Source organism: Phasianus colchicus, chromosome 8 (assembly GCF_987193195.1).
Source record: "Phasianus colchicus chromosome 8, bPhaCol1.hap1.1, whole genome shotgun sequence".
NCBI classification, from domain to species: Eukaryota; Metazoa; Chordata; class Aves; order Galliformes; family Phasianidae; genus Phasianus; species Phasianus colchicus.
The window spans coordinates 27,974,901-27,998,199 of record NC_143443.1 but is presented as its reverse complement, the minus strand read 5'-3'; the positions used below and the strand labels follow the sequence as shown (position 1 = coordinate 27,998,199).

General features: G+C 36.9%; 1 protein-coding gene across 2 annotated transcripts in view; it reads left to right on the top strand.

Moving 5' to 3' along the window:
* The first annotated feature begins 2,159 nt into the window (after window positions 1-2,159).
* The window catches only part of NRAP (nebulin related anchoring protein), a 48,727-nt gene continuing 27,587 nt past the window's right edge, over window positions 2,160-23,299 (top strand). The window contains exons 1-16 of one of the 2 annotated variants that reach the window (XM_090145514.1): window positions 2,160-2,306; window positions 4,392-4,486; window positions 5,183-5,270; window positions 7,962-8,066; window positions 8,567-8,671; window positions 9,531-9,638; window positions 10,467-10,571; window positions 10,843-10,950; window positions 12,415-12,519; window positions 14,957-15,061; window positions 17,073-17,189; window positions 18,791-18,895; window positions 19,411-19,518; window positions 20,211-20,315; window positions 22,142-22,240; window positions 22,751-22,855. In XM_090145514.1, coding sequence (XP_090001640.1) covers window positions 4,431-4,486; window positions 5,183-5,270; window positions 7,962-8,066; window positions 8,567-8,671; window positions 9,531-9,638; window positions 10,467-10,571; window positions 10,843-10,950; window positions 12,415-12,519; window positions 14,957-15,061; window positions 17,073-17,189; window positions 18,791-18,895; window positions 19,411-19,518; window positions 20,211-20,315; window positions 22,142-22,240; window positions 22,751-22,855 — 1,524 coding nt within the window. In that variant the 5' untranslated portion in view covers window positions 2,160-2,306; window positions 4,392-4,430. Of the gene's footprint in view, window positions 2,307-3,856; window positions 4,126-4,391; window positions 4,487-5,182; window positions 5,271-7,961; window positions 8,067-8,566; window positions 8,672-9,530; window positions 9,639-10,466; window positions 10,572-10,842; window positions 10,951-12,414; window positions 12,520-14,956; window positions 15,062-17,072; window positions 17,190-18,790; window positions 18,896-19,410; window positions 19,519-20,210; window positions 20,316-22,141; window positions 22,241-22,750; window positions 22,856-23,299 lie in introns of those variants that run through there. The other variant, XM_031597773.2, reaches the window with a different exon arrangement.

Here is a 23,299-nt window from a genome sequence, read left to right as displayed (position 1 = left end):
CATGGCCAAATTGGCGTATCTAAAAATATCTCCATTCTACAAGTCATTGTAATGCTATCAAAAAAAATAGTATTGTGTTTCACAGAATTGTTTGAGTTTGAAGGAACCGTTAAAGGTCATCTGGTCCAACTTCACTGAACAGGGACATCTACAGCTCGATCAGCTTGATTCCTCAGTGTGCTGGAAAACCTTTCTTAACTACATGATAATTTAATATTTCAGTGGAAAATAAGGTGCTAGATATTTCAGAAAATCCAGCTGGTTTTCGGTGATGAGTAAGGGAGAAATTAGAAAATACTTAAGTAAAAGGAAATATCTTGCTTCAGGGCATAGAATGATTGCTACCTCAAGAAGGGTCAGGAAGGAAACATTTTCTCATGTATGCTACTGCATAGCTGGCCATATGCATTACTGGGCAGGAGGAAGAGCCAGCAATGTGATGCATCAGCATTCCTCCTCTTATCTCTGGAGACTCACTCTACTCTCTAAAAACATTAATAAGGAAGCCTTTGGCTGGATATTTGCATTGTAGAAAAGAAATGTTTAACCACCGTGTAAGCAGCTGCAGGATGACAATGCAGCATGCCTTTGGGAAATTGAAAGGTAGATGGCAGGTACAAACTAGAAGGCTTGAGGCAACAAAATAGTACCTGTCTGGAATAATAACTGTGCTACATTCTGCACAACATCTGTGAAAACAAGGATGGGGCTTTGCTGTGACCTGGGAGGCAGAGGCGAGGATATTTCTAGGTGGAAGAACTTGAGTGACTCTCAGGATGTTCCCTCCTAAGTTACAGCTGGTTTTTATGGACGTTAAATGGGAATATTTGGATGTGTGGACATTGTCTGCACGAGCTGTGTTGTGCTTTGCACAGTTTTCAAACTTTCAATTTAAGTTGAGCTACATCCTCAACATTTCTCTCTCTGCTCTGCCTTTTTGTCCTTTTGATTCTTTTTTTCCCCATTTCTCTCTCTATTCCCGCTCTCACTTTCTCTTGCTCTTTGGCAACATTTGCAAAATCTCTCTGCTGTTCAGTTTTCCAGACACTGGCAACAAAAGGAAAATGTAAGCACAAGTTGAGAAATGTAAACAGTTGTTTGCTGGTTTCCGAAACAACAAAAATGCAGAAGCCTATTGTACACATTTGGAAAGTAGTCCCAAAGCTGTTTTTCTTCATGTCTTGATAAATATTTTCCAACTTCTGATTTTTTTTTGGAAGCAGTGTTACTATGCTGAGTTTGGATAGCACAAATAGAACGGTGTGAGCCCAGGTATCTAATTAGCTACGTGATTAGAGAAGATTATGATGAATTTGGGCTCGTGTCTGAATTTCTATGGGCAGCTTTTACCAGTGGATAGCACCCCCGGTTTGTGTGGTGGAACTGCACCTTTTTTTAATTTTTATTTTTGCAAAAGAGGGAAGATGTGGTTGCCGGGATTTGTAGAGCCCGGCTTCCTGCTATTCAAGCGGCTGGAAGGGCACAGCTGCTATTCAGGGATGACAGAGAAGGCGGCCCTGACTTGAATGTCTGTTAAGAGGTTATTTTGTGTGCTTTTAGATTCAGATTCTCGATGCAGGCACGCTGTATAGTTTTCTATGCAGTTAATTCAATGAATAAAAGGTACTTGGAGAGGTAACAATGTTTCTTCCTACTAATTTGCACTTTCAAGGTACTGTCTCCTTGTACTTTGTGTGTAACTGCCGTACTTTTAAACCACATTGATTAAGGTTCTACTGTTAAGTAAAGCCTTTTAAGATTTTCATTGATATCAAAAAGCCTTTATGGGGCCCTACTAAGGGAGGAAAAAAGCCACAATGAGCTTTTAACTGAAGAAAAAATGTCTTGCTAAGATTTGTCATGATAACAAACTTGCACTGGTTTTGTGATTTAATTCCTTGCATGATCAAAATGGAGCACGTACTTTGTAATGACACTGTGCAATGCTTGGTTTTTTTTTGATAAATTTTCTTTTCTGATAGCAACTCTAGTTCTAATCCAGAGTGGTGAAGCACAGACCATACAACAGGATGGTTTTGAGGTGCTCAGGAATGGGAAGGTCTTCAATAGATTCCAGCAGAACTGGAAAATTATGGATGTGAGGGAAGATAGTGTGGCTTGGAACGGGCATTGCTGGGAATGATGTTGCTGCACAGGATGTTGTTACTTACCCTACTTCTCTTTTAGGATATGCTGTAACCTAGGAGAAGAAGGAGAACTTGAGGACACTGGCTGACTTTAAGCCAAGTTGGTAATCTGTGTTCTGGCGAAAAGAAACAAGCATGCTCTGTCTCTCTTGACATGAAGTAAGTTCTATTTGTGAAACCTAGCTATGACAAGCCTCTTGGCTTGGAAGGAACATGTGGTGCACAGTGCATCCTGGAGTCCTGTCCAGATCCTCAGTGTTAAACTGGCTCCTGGTTGAAGACTTTCTGGTTTGGGGATGGGCTGTTTTCAGCACCTCTCTGCACTCTTTCAGGAATGTGCTGAAAGAGAAAGAGGACATATGTCTTTGTTCCTTGTGTGGGATCAAAACAAGGGTTACCAAGAAAATAAATTATAAATTTGCTCTTGGAGTAGATAGACACAAAGAGGCAGCAGCTGGTTGCATGCCCAGTGCTAAATAAAGAAGAGACAGCCTGGCCACTATGACCCTAATAGCTGTCACTTGTATAAACATAGAGGCAGTTTGAAAAAACATGAAAAGGTGTGTGAGAAAGGAAACTGGAAGACCACCACATTATTTAGGTTCACAGGTGTGAGCATTATAAATGTTATGGTGATATAGCATAGTCAACATAAAGTTGCTCCCAGTTCCCAAAGGAATAGCATGAGGAAACAGCAGTAATTGTAGTACAAGCTTTATTCTGTAACCATATATTTTTAAAAGAAAATAGAAGTGTCTGTATGTTCATATTAATCACCTCCTTTGAACAGCCTTAAGTGTTTGCAGGCCTTTGTGCCATACCTATTGCTCATCAGATTAGTGTCTATTTTCAGCACGCCAGTTGTTGACAGCACCTTGTGCCAGTACATTGTCAGCATTCAGTCATAGGTTAAGCAGAACAGTGTATCCCCATCTCTTGCACAGGAGACTCTCTAAGCATACCCATTGGAGGTGTTATGATCAGCAGAGATGGAAATCTCAAATCCTGACCATTTGTATCTGATAAAATTTAGTAACGTTTTTTTGTTCAGAGTAGACTTGACAGCCATAATAATTTGGCTGAATCCTAATGTCAAACATAATGAGACTCATCAGCAACTTTTTTACTCAGACCTGTGCCAGCCTGCACTTTGTGGATACTCTTAAATAGCTGCCTTGTTCATTCCATAAGTAAATGGTTCCTTTCTGATGTTTTTATCCATGGGGGATAGATGTTTGGGTTTGCACACACCACATTTAGAGCTCTTTGAGATCAGAGGCCCATGTTGCTGTGTGTCCTGTATCTGGAGTGATGGTTGACAAGACAATGATGGCGAATGAATGTACCTCTTCCAGGTGTGACAAAGGGCTGGGATGCTCCAAGCCCATCTCCAGCCTGCTTCTTTGGTGGTGCCTCCTAATATAATGCTCCAGAGCAGCCCTACATAAAGTCATTTGCTGTGCGTCAGGGTGAGCGGTGGCTGATGAATTGCTGCTGTGTAGGCTTTTATCTTCGCCCTGGGCTTACGACAACAGGCTTTAGAACAAAACTGAAATATGAAATGATCAGATTCTAACGTTCACATGGACATGATTTGATTCCGTGAGTTCATTCTTCTATTTAGAGAAAGATATTGCTACCCTCCCTTACGCACTGACACAGTTGCCAAAATAACTGCTCTTACTAACTGGCAGCTTTAAAAGCCAGCCTGCAGCTGACTTTGAAACAGAAGGTCAGGAAACGGAGCAACAGACTTCAATTCAGAGCTTTAATGGGAGCCATTGACCACGGCAAAAGGCCCTGACTGGAGTGTCTAGAGCGTGCTTCGCGCAGGCCAAAAAGTCACTTTCATACTCTTTGAACCTTTTGTATAAACCTATATATTTTTCACTCTGTGGATTTCAAGATGAATGTGCAGCCGTGTGCTAGATGTGGCTATGGGGTTTACCCTGCTGAGAAGATTAACTGTATAGATCAGGTCAGTCCTTTTTCTTTATAATTTTGGACTATAATAAATGTATAGATTGGCGCTTTTAACGCAGCGCAGATCTCTTGGTTCCAGAAGTTCTTAACTCATAACTGGGATCAGATGTGAAACCAGTTAATAATAAGCGTGTATTTGAAGATGAATTCTTCAGGTTCATGAAATAGGTGGAACGGGTCGATGCTGCAATATGAATCTCAACAGAATAATAATGAAACACAAATAATGTCTGTTTGGTTTCTCTTTTGTGTTATTTCCAGACATGGCATAAAGCCTGTTTTCACTGTGAAGTGTGCAAGATGATGTTAACTGTAAACAACTTTGTTAGCCATGAGAAAAAGCCTTACTGTCAAGTGTAAGTTTGTTTCCTTTGGTTTTTATTTTATTTTATTTTTAAATATTGCCAAGTAATCCTAATGAAACAGAAGATCTCCATTTAGACTCAGTCTGTTCCTATGCAACGCGTAATCATGTATTATTAGAGCCCAAGTGCTTATCTTTGCATGTAAGTGGTTCAACAATGGTGGGAAACTCTTGTAAAAGATAAAGCTTCCTCATCTGCCCAGCATGTTAAAAGATGCCAAATTTGTTTCCATTTCAGTATTTCAGCAAGGAAATGAACCCAACCATAAAATTCAGTGCTTTCTAAATCAGTGGTTAAGAGTTAACAAGGTTGAGTTAATCATCAGGAAAATGTATAAAATGCAGATTTTGGAGTTGGTTTGTTCTCGGAAGTTTTTATTTTATAATGATCAGTTCCTGTCAAATTTGTCAGCAGAAAAAGGAGAGATGACAGTTGTTTTTTATTCTATTATTCTCTTTTGTTATTAGAAACACAGCATTGATATGATGATCATTAAAATTAATTTTGCTCTAGGCACCTACTCCATACAATAATAACTTGAACGTAATCTGAGATCTATGTTTGAGTGGGGGAAAAGTTATGCACAGGGGGGGTTGGAGACTGATATTGTTTTCAAGTGCTCAAAGAGAACCTTTCTCGTGGGCTGTCTGGTACATTCCTCAAATCCTTTTATGCTTCCTTTCTTAGGCACAACCCAAAAAACAATGCCTTCACAAGCATATTTGAGACGCCAATAAATCTGAATGCCAAAAAACTATCGGAAGTGGTAAGTGAGGTAAGGAGTTTGAGGGCCAAATGTGTTTGGCTCTGATTAAAATTTTGATATCATGTTTAGGTCTTGTTATGAAAATATAAATATGTATTCTGTATTTAGCCTTCTGTACTCTTTAAGAGCAGTAAACACTTCAGCCCAGGTTTGAATCACAATTTTTAAAACTGTTTCATTCATAAGAAACCAATACTTTCAAAAGGAAAAATGGATGGCAGATTCTTATATACTGTGTCTGGCAATCCATATGGTAGCGTTGTTTGCATAAGCTGCAGGAGATACTGCCCAGAGTATGCAAACTTAGTAACTAAGCTGGGGGGTTTACACAGCTGTCTGAAACAAGAATGACCTACTTGTTTTATGATCTCATCTGAAACTGATACCGAATGCCATGAAACAAACAAACAGATCTATCTCAGTCAGAGCTAGGCAAAAGCTTTCATAAATACTTTGTCCAATATTTCTGGAAAACCTGAGCTGATATTTCATTTTTGCGAGGCAGCACAAAGCGTGGGGAGCTTTGCATGCTTTGTTGGAAATGTTTTGCTAGAACGTTATGGATGGCACAGCTTTCTGCGCCTGTGTAAGCATAGCTACTGCAGAACGCTGCTGTGCACCTCTGAACCTCTAGAGGTGCTCCAAGTCTTTTTTCTTGCCGAAAGCCACGGCTGTGCCTTGCATTATTTTCCTCCAGGTGTATTTGTTTCAAACTTACATGCCTATCAACTTTTATAAAACGAGAAACATCGAACCAGCCCGTGATTGTTTGCAACGTCAGTTCTATGCCACGTCTTCCAGTACTCTAAAATAGCACTACTGATTGCAAAGCCATATTTAGTAAGAAAACCAATGTGTTTAAATGTGATTAGGCATTAAGAAAAGAAGTAAGTTTCATTACTTACAGTGCACTACATTATTCTGTTTTTCTGTGTTAGCCATACAAAGCGGAAGCACATTCAATGACTTTTATGAGATTCTGTATCTTTATCATTCGTGTGTATTATTATCATGCATCAGGTTTGGCAACGTCAGAGGCAGTCACTCTTTCAGCAGTGACTGTCACACTTTAAGCCGTGTGTGACAGATCTGGTGAGGAATGAGTTTGGGATTACTGTAGGTTCTATTTCTGGTTTTAGGCATGATATGACACAGATACTTCCAGTGCATATGAATATATACACCAGACAAATTATAGCTCAAAGATCATTTCTCCCCCCCTCCCACCTCCCTGCCTTTATTTTTTTAACACCTCAAGCACCTTCTGTCCTTTTCAATCACATAATGAGGTTCTGCTCCAGAGAGAAAATTGCTCAGGGTAGTAAAGAAGCTGATTCTGCAGTACTTACTTAAAGGGAGCACTTCTGTAGAAATTCTGCATGTAGGAACACCATTTCATTGGTAAATGTATAAAGTGGTACTAAGTTGCTTCAATTCCTACTGCATTCTTTTCTTATTTTTAAACTTAACCAGGAAAAAATATTTCTTCATTTCTATCATACCCTTTTCATGTAAGTGAATATAGAGATAAAAATTCAGCAGCTTCTCTCTACACAGAAGTTCTGTGTTGTAGACAAATCATTTATCTCTGTGTGCCTCTTGTACTTAATTTATAAATTGAAAACTGTGCATGTTGAGTGTCTCTTTTCTGTCAGGGCAACAAGGCTTGTGAAGGGCTTAGAGAATATGCCCTACGAGGAGGGACTGAAGGAACTGGGGCTGTTCAGTTTGGGGAAAAGGAGGCTAAGGAGGCTCTCTCTTCCAGTACCTGAAAGTACCATTGCTTACAGTGAGAGCAGGGTTGGTCTCTTCTCAGTGGTGACAGGTGACAGGACGAGGGGAAATGGCCTTAAGTTGTGCCAGGGTAAGTTTAGGTTGGATATCAGGAAAAACTTCTTTACAGAAAGGGTTGTTGAGCACTGGAATAGGCTCCCAAGGGTGGTGGTTGAGTCACCATCCCTGGATGTGTTTAAAAACCATTTGGATGTAGTGCTCAGGGACATGATTTTGCAGAGGGTTGTTAGTTAGGGTAGTATGGTTAGGTTGTAGTTGAACTTGATCTTTAAGGTCTTTTCCAACCTGAGTATTCTGTCAGTTTATTTTTTTGTACTCTTATTTTTTTGCATATGTAGAGTATGTTACGTAGTAGAGGTGTGATTTCTGGTATGTTGTCATGATAAAAGTAACAAGAGGAAAACAATGACCCAGGACTAAATATAGTATTCCCTTGCATTTACACAGTCAGTGTATTGCTCAGCAGGAAGTAGCTATTTCATCTAATACTGCATTGGTGTGTTTCTGCTTAAAAGTTCTTCAGGATTTTAGTCCTTGTAGATTCTTTCCCCAAAAAGTGTTATCCAAAGACCAAATTATTCTTTTAGAGCTTCACGTCAAATTTCAAGTCTAATATACCATTTCTTTACAGATGTGCAGATTCATAATAGAACTAGTAATAGGTAGAATCTTATTGTGTGAGTTACAAAACAGATCTTTGACCTTAAAACTAAATCCAGTTTTGTTGTGTGAACAGCACTGTTTTTGTCGCTTTGATTTGTATTACTCTTTGGTTTCTGCAGTTCCTGCAGATTCCATACCACTGTGGACTAAGACTGCGTTGACCTTGTTTGTCTCCCTTCTCCTGGGTGTGATGTGTTTAGTCTGTACCAACATGCTACTAATTCCAAGTTCATTTTTTTATAGGTAAAATATCAAGAAGAGAGTGAGCAATTCAAATCTGCCTTTCAGTGGGATGCGAGGTCCAGAGACATTGAAGCTGCTTATAAAGCCCAACATCTGGCCAGCCAGGTAAGAAATAACCCTCAAGTCTTCAAGCCTTAAGCCCACAGGAGAACAAAGTTTTCCCTTGGCAGTCCTGAATGTTACAGGTTTATTCACAATGCTAAAAAAGCCAAATGTTTCTTATTTGGCTGAACTATCTATGGCTACGTAGCTTGACTGTAGCTTAGGTTGCAAGAACCAAAAGTTGGGAGAGGATGAGCATATTTACCTAGCAATTAGGCTGCTTGTACTGACATACCAACATGTTTCTTTTCAACTGACAGTGAAGCTTTGCAACAAGTGGTCTGATTCCCAGGGGAATTATTTGGGTATCAATCCAGGATCTTATGTCCTGACATCTTGATATCTGGCATCCTAAAGGAATGTGGAGGCCTTGTGCTATATGTCATTGGAGGGTAAATTTTGCTTCCACAGCATTGTGTGTTTCCATTTCTTCCTTTCAGACCATCTGCTCACTTTTTAAAACAAGGATACAGATTAGTAGTTATTTAATTTTTGTTTTGTAGAACGCTTACTATGCTGCCTATCAGGGGGGAACATCATGGTACTCAGGAAACATGCCAGATCCTCAGATGGTCAGGATAACTCAGGCACAGAAGACTTTGAATGATGTAAGTACACTGACATATGAAATAGATTCAGTTTCATGGCTGAAAAGTGCATCAAACCTTCAGTAAGATGCTACCAAAGAAATACTGACATATCTACTGCTGCATCAGGGGATGTTTGGATTGGATATTAGGAAAACGTTCTTTAACAGAAGAGTGGTTGAACACTGAAATAGACTCCCCAGGGCAATGGTCATGGCCCCAAGTTGCCAGAGTTCAAGAAGTGTTTGGACAGCACTCTAAGACATAGGCTGTGAATTATGGTTGCTCTGTGTGGAGCCAGGAGTTGGAATGGTGATTCTTGTGCAACCTTTCTAATTCAAGTTATTCTGCTTCCATCATTAACAGTATTTAGCCATGTGAGTAATTAATCACATAACAATGCTATTGCCTATCCTGAAAACCACACATTTCTACCTTTATGTAACAGAGATGCACTTCAGCTATTACTGATCTGACCTTGATTATATCTTTATCTTAGTACTTTTTTCCTCTCTAAAGCAGAACTTATGATGGAAAGCATGTGTCATTTTTCATGGAGTAGAACTTCCATCAACTGTCTTTCCTTTATAGGGGAAAATCTAAAGTATGACTGTCTCTCCCCTTACAATGGGTTAGAGCCCTAAATAACACAGAAAACTAACTGTGGATTATAGATACAAAGGTGGAATGTTGGTTGGTTGTTTTTTTTTTTGTCTTTTGTTTGTTTGTTTGTTTGATTTTGGAAGTAGGACATATTTCTCCCTAACAGACTTATATGGTATAAGCTGCAGACCTTCAGGAAGGAGAAGTTAAAAAGGTAATCATATTAAACTACAGTATATTCCTTTGGAATAACAAAAGCAAAATGTTAATTTTGCAGCTCCAGTATACAGAAGAATATGAGCTGCGTCAAGGCAAAGGCAGCTTTCCTGCTATGATCACTCCAGGTTATCAGGTGGCTAAGAGAGCCACTCAACTAAGCAGTAATGTAAGTTTTAACTTCTTTAATCATGTATTAGATTACCGGAAGGTGGAGAATCCTGGGTTTTGGCCATTCTTTTTAGACAGTGTACTCTATGATGAACATAATTCTACAAAATAAAAGTCTAACATGTTGCAAGAAACATGATTAACAAACTACTTGCTTTGGGAAAAATAATCATATAAGATAAATGACAATACAGACATTTCCTGGAAGATAAAACAACTTTTTTTGTAATATATTACAACCTGAATAAAATCATGAGCACTCAAAAGCTTTTACTTCATTACTTTTATTTTCATTTGGTGGCTTTATTAATCTTTTTTTTTCTCATCTTCTGATCTTTTCCTCTTTATTATATGAAATTAAATATTGTTAATATTAAACTTAATTCATTGACACCTAAATTAGATGATATATACACACAAAATTGCCTTTCCATAAAAATAAGAATTCAACTGAAAGTGATCAAGTAAAAATAAATCGTGAACAAATGATTTTAAGGTATTACATTTTTTTCTATTCTGCCTGTATTGTTACCACAGTATGATCTTAATAATGTCTGTTAATGCCTGTTCTTGTAATATTTTAATCAAATGTGTGGCTCACATAAATTTAGTATCGTTTAAAACTTTGATTATCCAGGGCCACTTCTGTCTCCTTCCAGCATTCACTTTAAAGAAATGCAGACTTCAGTATGCCTAAAACCCGACTCTGCAGTGGGGAATCCCTTTACAATTGCTACTTACTTTCTACTGATAATTTCTGAGAGAATAAATATATTTGCTACTTTTTGCTTGTAATATGTATTTTATATATATATCTTTCCCCCAGGTGGAATATAGGCGGGGACATGAAGAGAGAGTTTCAAAGTTCACCTCTGTTGTAGACACTCCAGATATACTTCATGCAAAGGCTGGAGGGCAGCTTGCAAGTGATGTAAGTGGAAAAAAATATAGGTTGATTCACTTTTGACTCTGAAAGCGACTCTTAAGATATTTATAAATTATTTGCAAATATGAACGTAAAATAAAAGCTTAATACAAGACAGTTTGGCAGATGACAGCCATTGAATGCTGGACTTTGTAACTTTAAGACCTGATTATGTGTGTAACCAAAATACATTTCTCTGATCAGTCCTGTTTGTTTTGTTTGTTTATTGCTGTTGTTTGTTCTGTTTTTGTTCTATTTTGTTTGTTTGCTTTTACAGGTGAAATACACTGAAGACTTTGAAGAACAGAGAGGGAAAGGCAGCTTTCCTGCTATGATCACTCCAGCTTATCAAATTGCCAAGAGAGCAAATGAATTAGCCAGTGATGTAAGTGTCCAAAGCAGAGTCTCTTTTTGGAAAGAAAATTCATTAACAAAATCGTTTTCTTTTTAAGGTATAAGGTTGAATTTTATGCAAAAAGGGAAAATCTTTTTATTTGTGAATAAACACTGTGGATATCTGTGGGCAAAATTCTCCCCTTTACCCAGCCTCCTGTTGCATGGTCGGTAGAAGGAAGACAATAAAGAATCAGCTGAAGGTCTTTGATTTCATTCTGTCCAATCAGATATCAATTAGAAGGGATGAAGAGCAGTTTAACTTACACAGTAGCTGCAATACTTGTTGGTGGTTTTACATCAGGGGAGAGCTGTGTTGGCAGGATTCTGCTTTGCTATGGCTTACCATGCTCCCAGTGAGCTCCCTCACAGCTCAATGTCTCTTGCGCACCATTTCAGGATGAGGCTTACATGAGCCAAAGAAGCAAGCTTCTTGAACACCAGTTTTATATATTTATATACACACAGATGCACGTGTATGTGCATACGTTTGATATAAACAATTGCTTTGTATTCTACTAATTTTACTTATTATCTTTTGTATTACTTATTATCTTTTGTATGTGTGTGTTTGTTAAACTCCATGATATACTGATCTTCATTGGCTTCCTTTTCCTTTCCAAACAGAGCAAAACCACAACATCCCTGTAACCCTTAAAAAGCATTGTAAAAGGATATCAGTATTGCTTCAGAATGCACAATCAATTGTGTTTTGTCATCGGAGAGTGAAAGTAAAGCTCTATTTGTTGAATAAGATAATATATTGTGCTAACTCATTGGAAGTGAATTTAAAACATTAAGAGTCATCAAGGAGAATCTGAAGAGATCTGTAGTTCTGAAGGCAAAAGCAACTTACTCTAAAACATTTAAATGCCTTTGTTTGCCTTTGATCTGTGAAAGACCCTTTGTCAGCAAAGAGAAATGCTGATTAAAGGGCAGCATCAGGTTAAAGGTGTTATTTTTACTTCAGCAGTAGTGCAAATCTTGGTCCAAATTTGAAGGTTGATTGCCTGGTATTCCCTTGATCACTGGGAGATAGATCATTCAGAAACATTCCACTTTATTAATGGCATGCAGGTGACAATGTTACAAATTAAGTAGGAAGAAGTGCTCTGTGATAACCATGAATTTACATTACAATTAGTTATATATATATTTTTTTTAACTTGAACATCTCAGGGATTAGCTTCTGAGAAGCAGGAGGTATTGAATACACTGAACTCCTGGTATGGGTAAAAATGGCAAGTCCAGCATTTATTGTGTGTGTTATTACGTATACCACTATTGTTGTTATGTCTTTAAGTGGCATATCTGACTTCTGAAGATTGGTGACAATAGGAATTATCAACATGTGTGTGCCATTGTTTGTTTTTTATTATACAATATCTGTGGACTGGGTTAAACTCATCCAGATGATTATTTTCTTTTTATTTATTTATTTTTTAAATCCTTTTAGGTAAAGTATCATCAAATGTATGAAAAAGAAATCAAGGGAAAAGCCAGCCATACAGCTGAAGCAGATGTTACTTTTACAAGAGAAAATGTGGATCAATATGCTCAGGTATGCAGCATTTGAGAGATCACTATCATTGCAGATCCTCACGTAGGGTCATTTGGGTTATGGGAGGATAAGTCCTGCTGTGGCAAATCTTATCTGTGTACATGAATGCACTGGACATTTCTATGACGGTATATTTATGTATCACTCAAATGTGTTCATATGTGAAAAGTTTTCATTCTGTTGAAAATAAAAATGTAAATTCAGCTGGGAGAACATGTGAAAGGGTCATGAAATGATAGAAAGTTAATTAAAGCAGTAAAGGATATTTCTCCTGCCATTATTTTAAGAAATCGTAGAAGCTTTGCAGCTCTGAATATGTGCAAGTTTTCTTAGTTGTTGGCTCTTCTACAAAATTGGTATTGTAAGACTCAAAAGTTGTAGTTCTATGTCTATGGAACCAAATAGGCTTTATTTTTGTTTCAGTCTTCTTCTTGGTTTCATTTCTTTTTAATTGTAAAACAATTATTTTTGTGGTCTGCCAAATAGCATCTGAAGTTCTATTCTAATTAAGGTATGCCTCTTCCATGTAAATAGTAGAATTAGATAGAACTAAATACAGCTAAATGGAATTTGAAAGGAACTGAATAATGTTTCTGTATAAAAGAAATTATATGGTTAGTTTAGTTTCTCTTCCTAACTCCTTATCAGACCTGTATTCTTTGGAAGGAATAGGAAGTTGTTCTAAGGCATTTGGGAATTTTACATTTGTTCACTGCTTCTGTCCAACCTTACATCTTTGTGATGTGTGAAAAGCATTCCATCCTTCAATAATATGAATTTAGAAGGGAGTCTTCAATTAGTTTCTATCTTTTGAGTTCCTACAAGCTTTAGTAAGAATAAACAAGTAAAATGAGTTTAAAAAAGTGCTAATTGCATCTTCTAGGATTGGAATGCTTCTATCATTTGAATTAATTTAAGTCTTTTTTTCTTTGAAAGTATCTTTGAAACTTCAGTCACAGACTTCAAATTTAATTTGAGTTCTAATCTTAATATGCTGGATTCTGATACTTTTATTCAAATAAAAGTGAGCCACTGAAATTAACAGATTTCTCTGAATCAAGTATGACTTAACATGGGTAAAGGTATTGGAGTTTTAACAGTCAAGATCATGAGGCTACATTATACATATTTCATGTGTGCAGATGTGTGTACACATACATGTATCAGGCAATTTAAAGAATTTACTGCATGCTGTTTTATTAATTTTTGAAAAACAAGTGAAAAGTTAAAAGTAATTATTTGGAACTTTATAATGATGTTTTGGAATATGAATGATATTAGAAATAATATAAAATGTATTTGAGGAAGTTGCAAAATAGAGAAAATGACAATTTAGTCTGAAGAATTCAGGCTCATGAATGTCATTTTAAAAGACTAACTCAGCTGATGAGTCAGCAATATATATATATATATATTTTACTTTCTGTGCCTGCTTATAGAATAATTTGGATGCAGTATCTATATTGTTCACAGACTTATGATATGACCTATCATATCCTGTGATGTTGATGTTGCACAGAATTTGCTCAATTTGCATTGAGAAGTCACCAGGGAGATCCCCCAAATATTTATAATAATTTCTATCTATGCTATATTCTCCATGATACTCCATGATACTCCTGACATGCCACTGATTGATTGATTGATTTTTTTGCTTACATTGGGTCTTTGCCATAAAGAAAAACAAAATAGAGAAGACACATGGCACTATACCTTACTTGTGTATATGCTTATCACATTCTTCCCAGATCTGGAAAGCTTTGAGGTGGTCATTATGTAATACCATGCTAAGAAAGTTCCAGAATTTTGCTATTAAGTCATCAAAAGGCTTTTCAAATGGTAAAATTTATTTATAGTTTCAGTAGGATAATCCAGAACTTTTTTTTTTTTTAATCAAGGAAATTGAATTGTGTGAGTTTGTTCCTAACATAGTTTACCACTGTAATATCTAGGTATTTATGTTTCTAGAGAAGTATTATATTTTGGTTAGTTGTGATGTGAGGAATGGCTGTGGTGAGGTTAAGGGATTTCTATCAGGCACCCACACCAAACTTGGAAAGTTTAAGATCTCCTGGCTGCTCAAACCATTAGATATTTTTCCAGGTTTTTTTTCAGGCAAGTGTATATTAACAAAGACACAATAGGAGATATTACATCTCTAAGATTTAGGGTAAATTAAAATGATGTATGTAATTGTGCACTTGAATGTTATGTTGACCACAGCTAATTGTTAACTAAATTTCTCTTGCTGGCACAATTAATTTGGTGTGTGATTTCATTCTTAATATTTCTTGATAAACTTACTTTCTCTTTTGTTAAAAAAGTAATAATAACAAAGTAATGAACTTTACTGCTAGCAAGGACTATGGGGTTTTGTGAAATCATCTGTGACACCACCGTACATATATGTGATGAATAAACACTGATTTTTCCTCAGGATTATATGAATGAGTATGAAGAACGCAGAGGGAAAGGAAGCTTTCCAGCTATGATCACCCCAGCTTATCAAAATGCCAAGAAGGCAAATGAATTGGCAAGTGATGTAAGTATGAAACCCAGATCAATACCATTCATAAACAATTAAAAACATCAGTTTGTTAGAGCAGTGCTCTAGAAGGAAAATGCTAAAATTACACCTGAGAAGTAAACAAGGATGACATTTCACTGTGTTGCTGGGAACTGGATAGCTCAAGGGATTAATAATATCTATTAATAAAAGGGGATGCAGCTCCAGCTTTTGTGAGGGAGGAGGTGGAAGCAGCGACTAATGGGGATCCCTACTGTTAGGCTAACCCTCCTGGCAAATCTGCACCTGTATTATTAATGAAACCTTCAACTGCCTTAATCATCTTTTGGACTACTGTGGTATATTCCCAGTAGTGAATAAATGGAGGATGAATGAGCTGAACTGGTTTGATATTTTGATGTATCATGCCTCCAGCGCAAAGCCAGTCATATGAAGTGTGACACTGTCACCACATAAGGCTTAGCTTATTTCTAAGCTGTTGATTTTTAGTTTTGGGCGATAAGCTGAAGAACTGGCAAAAAAAAAATGGTGAAGTGTGATTCCTGCATGCAGCCCACTGATTAAAGAGCTTCAGTTCTGCTTGAGGAGACTGTTTCTAGCAGTGACAAAAATGAGGTCACTACCCTGTGGCTGCTGTGAAGGGTTCCTGTGACTGACAGACTCTGTTTGTGAGGACACCTGCCCCCCTCTGAGACTATCTGACCTGATGGGCTCAGTCTGTCTTCTGTGAAGTTAACAGGTGCTTGAGCCTTTCAGCTTGTACTAGCCTGGACCAGACACTAGCAATAAATGAGAGTGGAAGAATCGATGACATTCAGTTACTTGAGCTTACAGATAGAGACCATATTAAAAACCTGAGACCTTCCATGACCAAATCCCATATGACAAACTCAAATATTTCATGTTTAAACAGGGGATCATTAACCACTCCAGCTAAAGATGGCAGTTCCATATTTTTTTCAAACTGTGAGTTGTCAGCAGTTTTCTTATTAATGCTGATGATCTTGAAGGTCTTCCAATTTACGTGATTCTATGAGTCTAATTCTAATATCTGCAGTGAAGGGATGATTTATAACAGTACCTAGCTGGAGTACTTACCATGCAACTTTAATGTCTCTAAAGCCTGTGAAATGGTGAGCAGGCTTGGAAAATAAAAAGAAATAATAACTTTACACTTCAGCGCATTTCAAGTAGGTTGTTATTTTGTACATTATGAATCTGCTTTTAAAAGCATCGCTGTGAAATAAAGAACACAAGCATCTCCTTGTGTGCAAGAAACACCGGAATATATTCACAGAATTACAGAATTGTGGGAGTTGGAAGGGACCTCCAGAGATCATCAAGTCCAACACCCCTGTCAAAGCAGGCTCAAGACAGTTCCAAACAGGGTTTTGCTGGGCGAAGTCTGGTAAAGGCCAACACAAATATTATCTATCATAACCCATCCTAGCTCAATTTAAGTCCTCATCCAGATGCCTCAATTAAAATAAGAGATACCTTATCTCAGCGATCTCAGTGCTGACTTGGTAGAGAAATATAATTGTTTTAAAAACCTTAAAAGTGCAAAAAGATAAGGCTTTTTCATAATGCTGGTTTCTACAAAAGGAAAAAAATCACAGAAAGCTTGATAACTATCTGTATGTAATTCTCAGAGCGGAATTCTAAAATTAAAGTACTGACAATTAACTTCACTAATAGAAAAGCACACAAGCTCCAAGCAGTTTCTTGTCACGAGTCTGCTAGTTATCTGTTTCAGCTATGAACAACAACCAATACTGTTCGATCTATGTAAAAAAAATAGGTTAAAAACTGCTGTCTACTGTAGTGGCTTTGCAGGAATTGTTTTGGCTGTGATTTTATGCCTGCTTTATTTCAGGAAATAAGAACTTGCAATGTTTTAACTTTCTAAATTCTGTTTTCTTATGAAAGCAAGAATGGGAAAAGCCATATTGCAACTTTTATAACCAGTCCAAAAAGCAGCATTGAAAAGATAGGCATCTGTTTTATAATTTTTCTTACTTTTCAGATAAAATACAAGAAAGATCTTTCCAAGATGAAAGGTGCAGCTCACTTCCACTCTCTGACAGCTGAAGACAATCTGGTCCTTAAGCAAGCCCAAAGTGCTAACAAGCTTGTTAGTGAGGTAAGCGATCTGAAAAATGGTGTAAGAGCAGCTCACACAAACTTTTGCATCTGATGGGTAAGGACTACAGATTTTAAAATCTTTTGTTTTTATTGTTCCTTGTGTAACAGAAATTCTTTGTGCAGCACAGTAACTGGAAAGGAAGGTGCAAGAAAAGATCTTTAAGTACTGTTATCTGGCCCTTCCAATGATATGTATGGAAGCATGGAAAGCTATATCAGGAGAGAGCTTCTAATTCTGGTTATGTGGAGAACAGAAATCTAAGAAAACTCTGTACTGTGTTCTTAATGTGCTTTGAGGATATAAACTTTGAGGTTTTGGATTATTTGGGAGTATATATTACAGTATTTCAAAGAATGTTCTGGTTATAGTGAAAAATAACACCAGCAGAACCAAAAACGTGTGCTATATTGTCAGTGCTTACATGTTTGCTTAGATGATGTAAAAGACTAACTTGCTCATAATGCATTCTTCTGCTTAGCAAAGGAGATTGCTAGGGAATCCTCTGTAGATTATGAATTGTTAATTTATTTATATTGTCATACCAACTATAAAGCTATTAATAAGTGTGAATTCCTAGAGGTTTCCCGTGGCACTTTAAAAACTTATGCTCTTGAGGTGTCAAAGAATAAAATCTTCAATAATGAAAAACCCCTGGAAGTAGGAGTGGAAGGGGCCTCCTGGGCCAATGATTTCTGGCTTCTACTGTTTTTACATAGCATTCTATAATCCTCTTCTTCTAATTCCTAGCCTGTATTTATTCCTGTCCATTTTATTACTAGTGTGTTTTGTGCCAACATTGCCCTTTGGTTTATAAAGTTCTTTTCCCTGCATGATTACCTTTCTGAGGTGCTTGCACACATGTCATTTTTTCCCAGCCTTTCTTTTCCCTGACTAAGCAAGCAAAATTCTTCTTCATGGTCTTTCACTGCAGCCGTTACAGGCTGAGTGCGTATTCCTTGAACAGGAATGACTGTCAGACTGCATGAGTTCCTGATGAGATCTTGCTGGATCCTGGTACATAGCATGCATGCTACCCAGTGCCTGCTGAAAAAAACTCTTTTTGCTCCTACTTTGGATTCCACTTACCTTCTTCATGGCTGAATGATTTTGGCATCTGCCATCCTTGACTGATCAGCATACATATGAACAGTTTTCTCTTTCTTGGCCCTTCCAGGCAATGAATCCTTAAAGCTCAGGTTTTTGTGGCTAGTCTCTACATGTATTAACCTCCACATTGCTGAATTTACTCCCAGTCCCTCTGAATATCCCTGCTTCAGAGCAAAAGAACTTAATGAAGATATTAAACCAATTATCTTTAAAATTACTCTGAAAAATTATGCTAGTAAACCATTTCCTGTTCAATCCTGAGGTCTGTGTGGATTAATTTGGTAACATTTTTTCTTTTGTCTATAAAATGAGAAATGAGTATAAGAAATTCATTCTCATAATAATTTTCATAGTACGTTTTCTTATTAAAGAGTGATGTATCAAAATGTTTGAACAGTAGTCCTGGCTGATCAGCAGTGTGCAAGGGAACTCGATAGAGCAATTTAACATTTTACCATAACTTTTTTTCCTTTTGTATTCTTGTCACCAAGGTGGAATATAAGAAGGATCTTGGAAACAACAGAGGGTACAGCATTAACTACTGTGATACTCCGCAATTCAAGAATGTGAGCAAGATCTCAAAATACACCAGTGATGTAAGTTTTCAATGCCTTGCATGGTTTGTTGAAAGCTTACCCTGGTAGCAGCTGATGGTAGAGAAGATAATTTATCTTGTTCTTGTTCCCTGGTTCGTGGGAACACTGGGTGTACACTGGGCTTGGTGAAAGCTGCACCAAAACAATTTACTTTGGTAGATGATTCATTTGTACAAATATTGTAGAAATAATGCTTATTTGCATTATTTATTCTAGTATTTACTTCTGATGAAATAACTTACAACAGTAGAATGTGGAGGTACTTTCTAAGTGTGGCATCCAGGTGATCTGAAGAATGTACAAAGATCTTTTACCATAGGAAGTTCACTGAGTATTCTAGGCTTTGTTTTTAGAAGTGCTGCACTTGGTTGTGAGCTTGTGAGTTTCTGTAGTGGCGTAACACTGACAGACCACCACTGTAGCAATTCTTTTCACTGCTGTAACTCATAGAAACACATGGAAAAAACTAAATAAGTTTTACAAAGGTTTTTTGTTTGTTTGTTTGTTAAATACAGATTAAGTACAAAGAAACATACCAGAACCAAATGAAAGGTCATTACACAGGTATCGGTATGGACAAGCGAATGTTACATGCCATGAAAGTGGGCAACTTGGCAAGCAATGTAAGTCTTTTTAAATCATACTTCTGTAGTCATGGCTTTCTTTATTTTATTTTTCCAGAATTAAACTGATGGTAGAATTTAGATTGTATTGTAGTGAAGATTTGAAGGATAGATATGTTGAGAAGAGAAGAAATTCTGGAAACCCTTTTGTACTGCACTGTGTGGGAGAGACTGAAATAAGCAAATTCAGTGATCTGGCAACATACTGAGCTCCTTCAGTTTTCTTTGACATCAGTAGGATGCTGAAGGTTGCTTGCTTCCCTCCTCCAGGGTCAGACCTTTGGTGAAAAAAACAGCCTTTAATAAAGATTTCTGGATTCCAATTTAATTTACTGGGTTAGTCAAGAAGCTATTTCGTTACATACCATTCCTTCAAGTACATTATTTACAAATCTGTAAGAAGCCTGAGAACTAAGCAGAAAGATAAAAGAGATGTGTCATAGGTGGAAGTTAAGTTAATGCTCCCACTGTTGGCATTGGATTAATTGAGGAGCTGAAAAAGAATCAATTAGTGGCTAAACTATGCAAATAATTTCATTTTCTTTGTCACTCACGACATTGAAATTACTTTGTTTCCTGCATTTAATATTAATATTATTGTTTCTCCTTTCCTCTTGACTGATAATTATTCAAACAAATGACAGCCTAAAAAAAAAGGATGATTTTTTTTTGTTGTTCTCTCTGTGTTTCAGATAGCCTATAAATCTGATTACAAACATGACGGTGTTGACTACAATTACCCAGCTACTCTCACTCCTTCATATCAGACAACAAGGAAGTTGGTCCCTTTGAAAGATGTAAATAATTTTATGGCTTTTTTACATGGCTTGCATGGCTCATCATCTCACTGTAGGAGAGATAGTGATAGATTGTGTACGTCAAATGATGATTTAATCATGGGAGGACAGCTGGTGATTAAAAAAAAAGGTTAAAGCAAAAACGCAAGGAGTTAAGAGGGCTGAGAGGAATAGTGGTGCCACCTCCTGTCATTCGCTTCAGTTGAACACAGTGAGACAAAATTAGTGCTTCCCCACACTTACATTCTTCCTGGAATCATAGAATGGCTTGGGCTGGAAGGGACCTTAAAGATCTGCTTCTAACTCCCCTGCTGTGGGTATGGTGACCACCCTCTAGGTCAGGGCTTGGGACTCTGTCCAACCTGGCCTTGAACAGCCCCAGGGATGGGGCATCTACAGCTTCTCTGGACAGTCTGGGGTATTTTTGAGGAATTATTTGATACGCTTCAACTGTAAGATGAATTGTTGCCTCTTGAGCAATAATTTCAGTGTTTTTCTTTGAAAAGACTAAAAAGTTTTGATTTCTTACTGTGTGAGAGCTGTATCCTCAAAGACTTCAAAGTAAGCATATGAGCTATCAATAAGCACATAAACACTGGGACTATTTTAAAGTACTAGGTGATGACTATGACAGTACAACAGGCTCTGTGGCCAACTGATTTATGGGTTCCAAAAGCAGCTTCTGGCCGAATTGTACAAGAACGGGAAGTACTGAAATGTTTGGAGCAGGTAGAACTAATTTCTGTAAGTTCAGGTTTGGTGGACGGTCACCTTTCTCCTTAGAAAAATCATAAGCAGGAGTATACATTTTCAGTAAAAAAGAAATGATCTCTTTCTGTGGAAGTAAAATTCTTCTTGTCTCTAAGGGAAGCAAATCAAATGTTTGATTTTTTGTACTTTGATCAGTTTTGAAATTCTTTCCTAAATGTTACCATTGTTTCAGAAGGAAAAAAGCTTATGTAAGGATACCTGAAATAGAAAGGAATCATAGTCCACTTAACTGGAAAGGAGTGTTCTATGAAACTAGGTTTATGTGATTTGCAATGTTTGCAAAGTGGTGATTAGCTACACTGAATATTGACCTTGGCCAACAGTGAATGATGATTGTGTTCTGCAGTGTAAAACCTTTGGCAACAACAGGTTTAAAAGAAAGCTGCTCCATGATTTGTAATCTTGTATAATGTTGGGTTTGAATATGTTTGTTGGTTTGTTGTTTTGTTTTTTTTTTTAATAGCTTTAGCATTGCTATCACCGTGTTAATTTATTAGGAATTTTGTGGACCATTCAATACTATGATTGTTATTAATTTTTTGTTTTGTTTTGTAAATTTATGGTTTTCTTCTCTCATCCTTCACACGAAACTCTTAGTACATAGGGAACTTTTTTGTTTACTGAGTTTTAATCTAATAATTAAAAATAATGCATGAGAGTTCATTTGCTCTGTACAGCATTACATTGGACAGACCTATTCATAAAAAGTAACATTATAACTGTCTTTTAAAATAATCTGATCTGAGTGATGGTAAGGAATAACAGTTTTATATAAACGCTTTAGGGGACTAATTGTGTTTATGAATTTGTTGATTTGAGGGAAAGGGATTATAAATGAAGCTCATTTTCAAAGTGAAATAAAAATTGTGACCTCAAAGTCTTCAGAGCATTAACTGCAGATCTCATCCAAGAGATCCTGATATTTTTCCCCATCTCAGCTTATGATTTAAGTTATGATTTTGCTGGGAAAATAGCTAACAAAACTTTGTCTCCTCAATCTCTCATTTTCCAGCCTGAACATTACCTCCCTTACTAAATATTCTTTTTTAAATTAGGTAAACTACAGGCAAAGCATAGACAAGATGAAGTATAGCTCTGTTGCCACCACTCCACAAATTGCTCAAGCCAAAATAAATGCTCAGCAGCTCAGTGATGTAAGTTCTTCAACACTGGCCATCTTTGTTTATTAGAATTATCTCATAATTTTATTTCATAGCATTTGAAGCATTTAAATGTTTTTATTGTTGGTGGGTATTTGGCAGATCTACAACCAAAAGAATACAAGTTGAATGAAAATACTTACAGAAATGTAGCAGTCACAGCAGTCAGTAGATACAATATTTTCTTCTGTTTTTAACAGTTCTATTAGTGTCCTTTATTAGGAATTTATCTTCTGTATATTTATTAATACATGATTTGTAAGAAATCAGGTATTTTTTACGTACAGACAGTCAATAGTTACTCTATTTATGGACTAGTTATTCCAATTCCTAGTACCTATGAAAAAGTTATGATTACTGTAACACCTATGACATCAACATCAAACGTAAAACATGACACCAGTAGGCTGAGATTTGGCAGTAGTTAATCAATGCCATAGGCCTATTATTTAATTAATAAAAAATAACTGAGATTGATTTTGATTTTTTTTCACTTTATGGCAGTTGAACTACCGAGCCCAGTATGAGAAGACAAAAACAAATTACACTCTACCTCAGGACATACCTCAGTTGGTCAAGGCCAAAGCCAATGCAGAATTATATAGTGAGGTAAGTCAAGTTAGGTGGAAATATTTGTACTCGCAATGGCATCAAAAAAGTGAAATGAACGTAAAGATGATGGCACTTTTTCTGGAAACATTTATATTTATGAGCTGTCTTCAATAAACAGCATGAGATTTAGGAACAAGAAGAGATAGGGATGACATTTCAAGTATGGTGATGCTGCCAGACATTTATTTTTTTTCCCAATATCTTTTCAAATGCCTTGAATTTGTTCAATAAATCAATGTTCACTTCACAAATTAGCTACTTCTGTACTGGTGTTTGTATGAAGAACCAACACTTATGCAGTTCTAATAATTGAAAGGCCACTTAAGTCTGTGCAATGAGTCACAGAGTATTTGTTGAACTTGAGTCAAACCCACTGTTGCTGCCATTCGTCGTTCTTCACAGTATGTAGTGACTTTCTTAGAGACTTGTGTGTTAAAATCA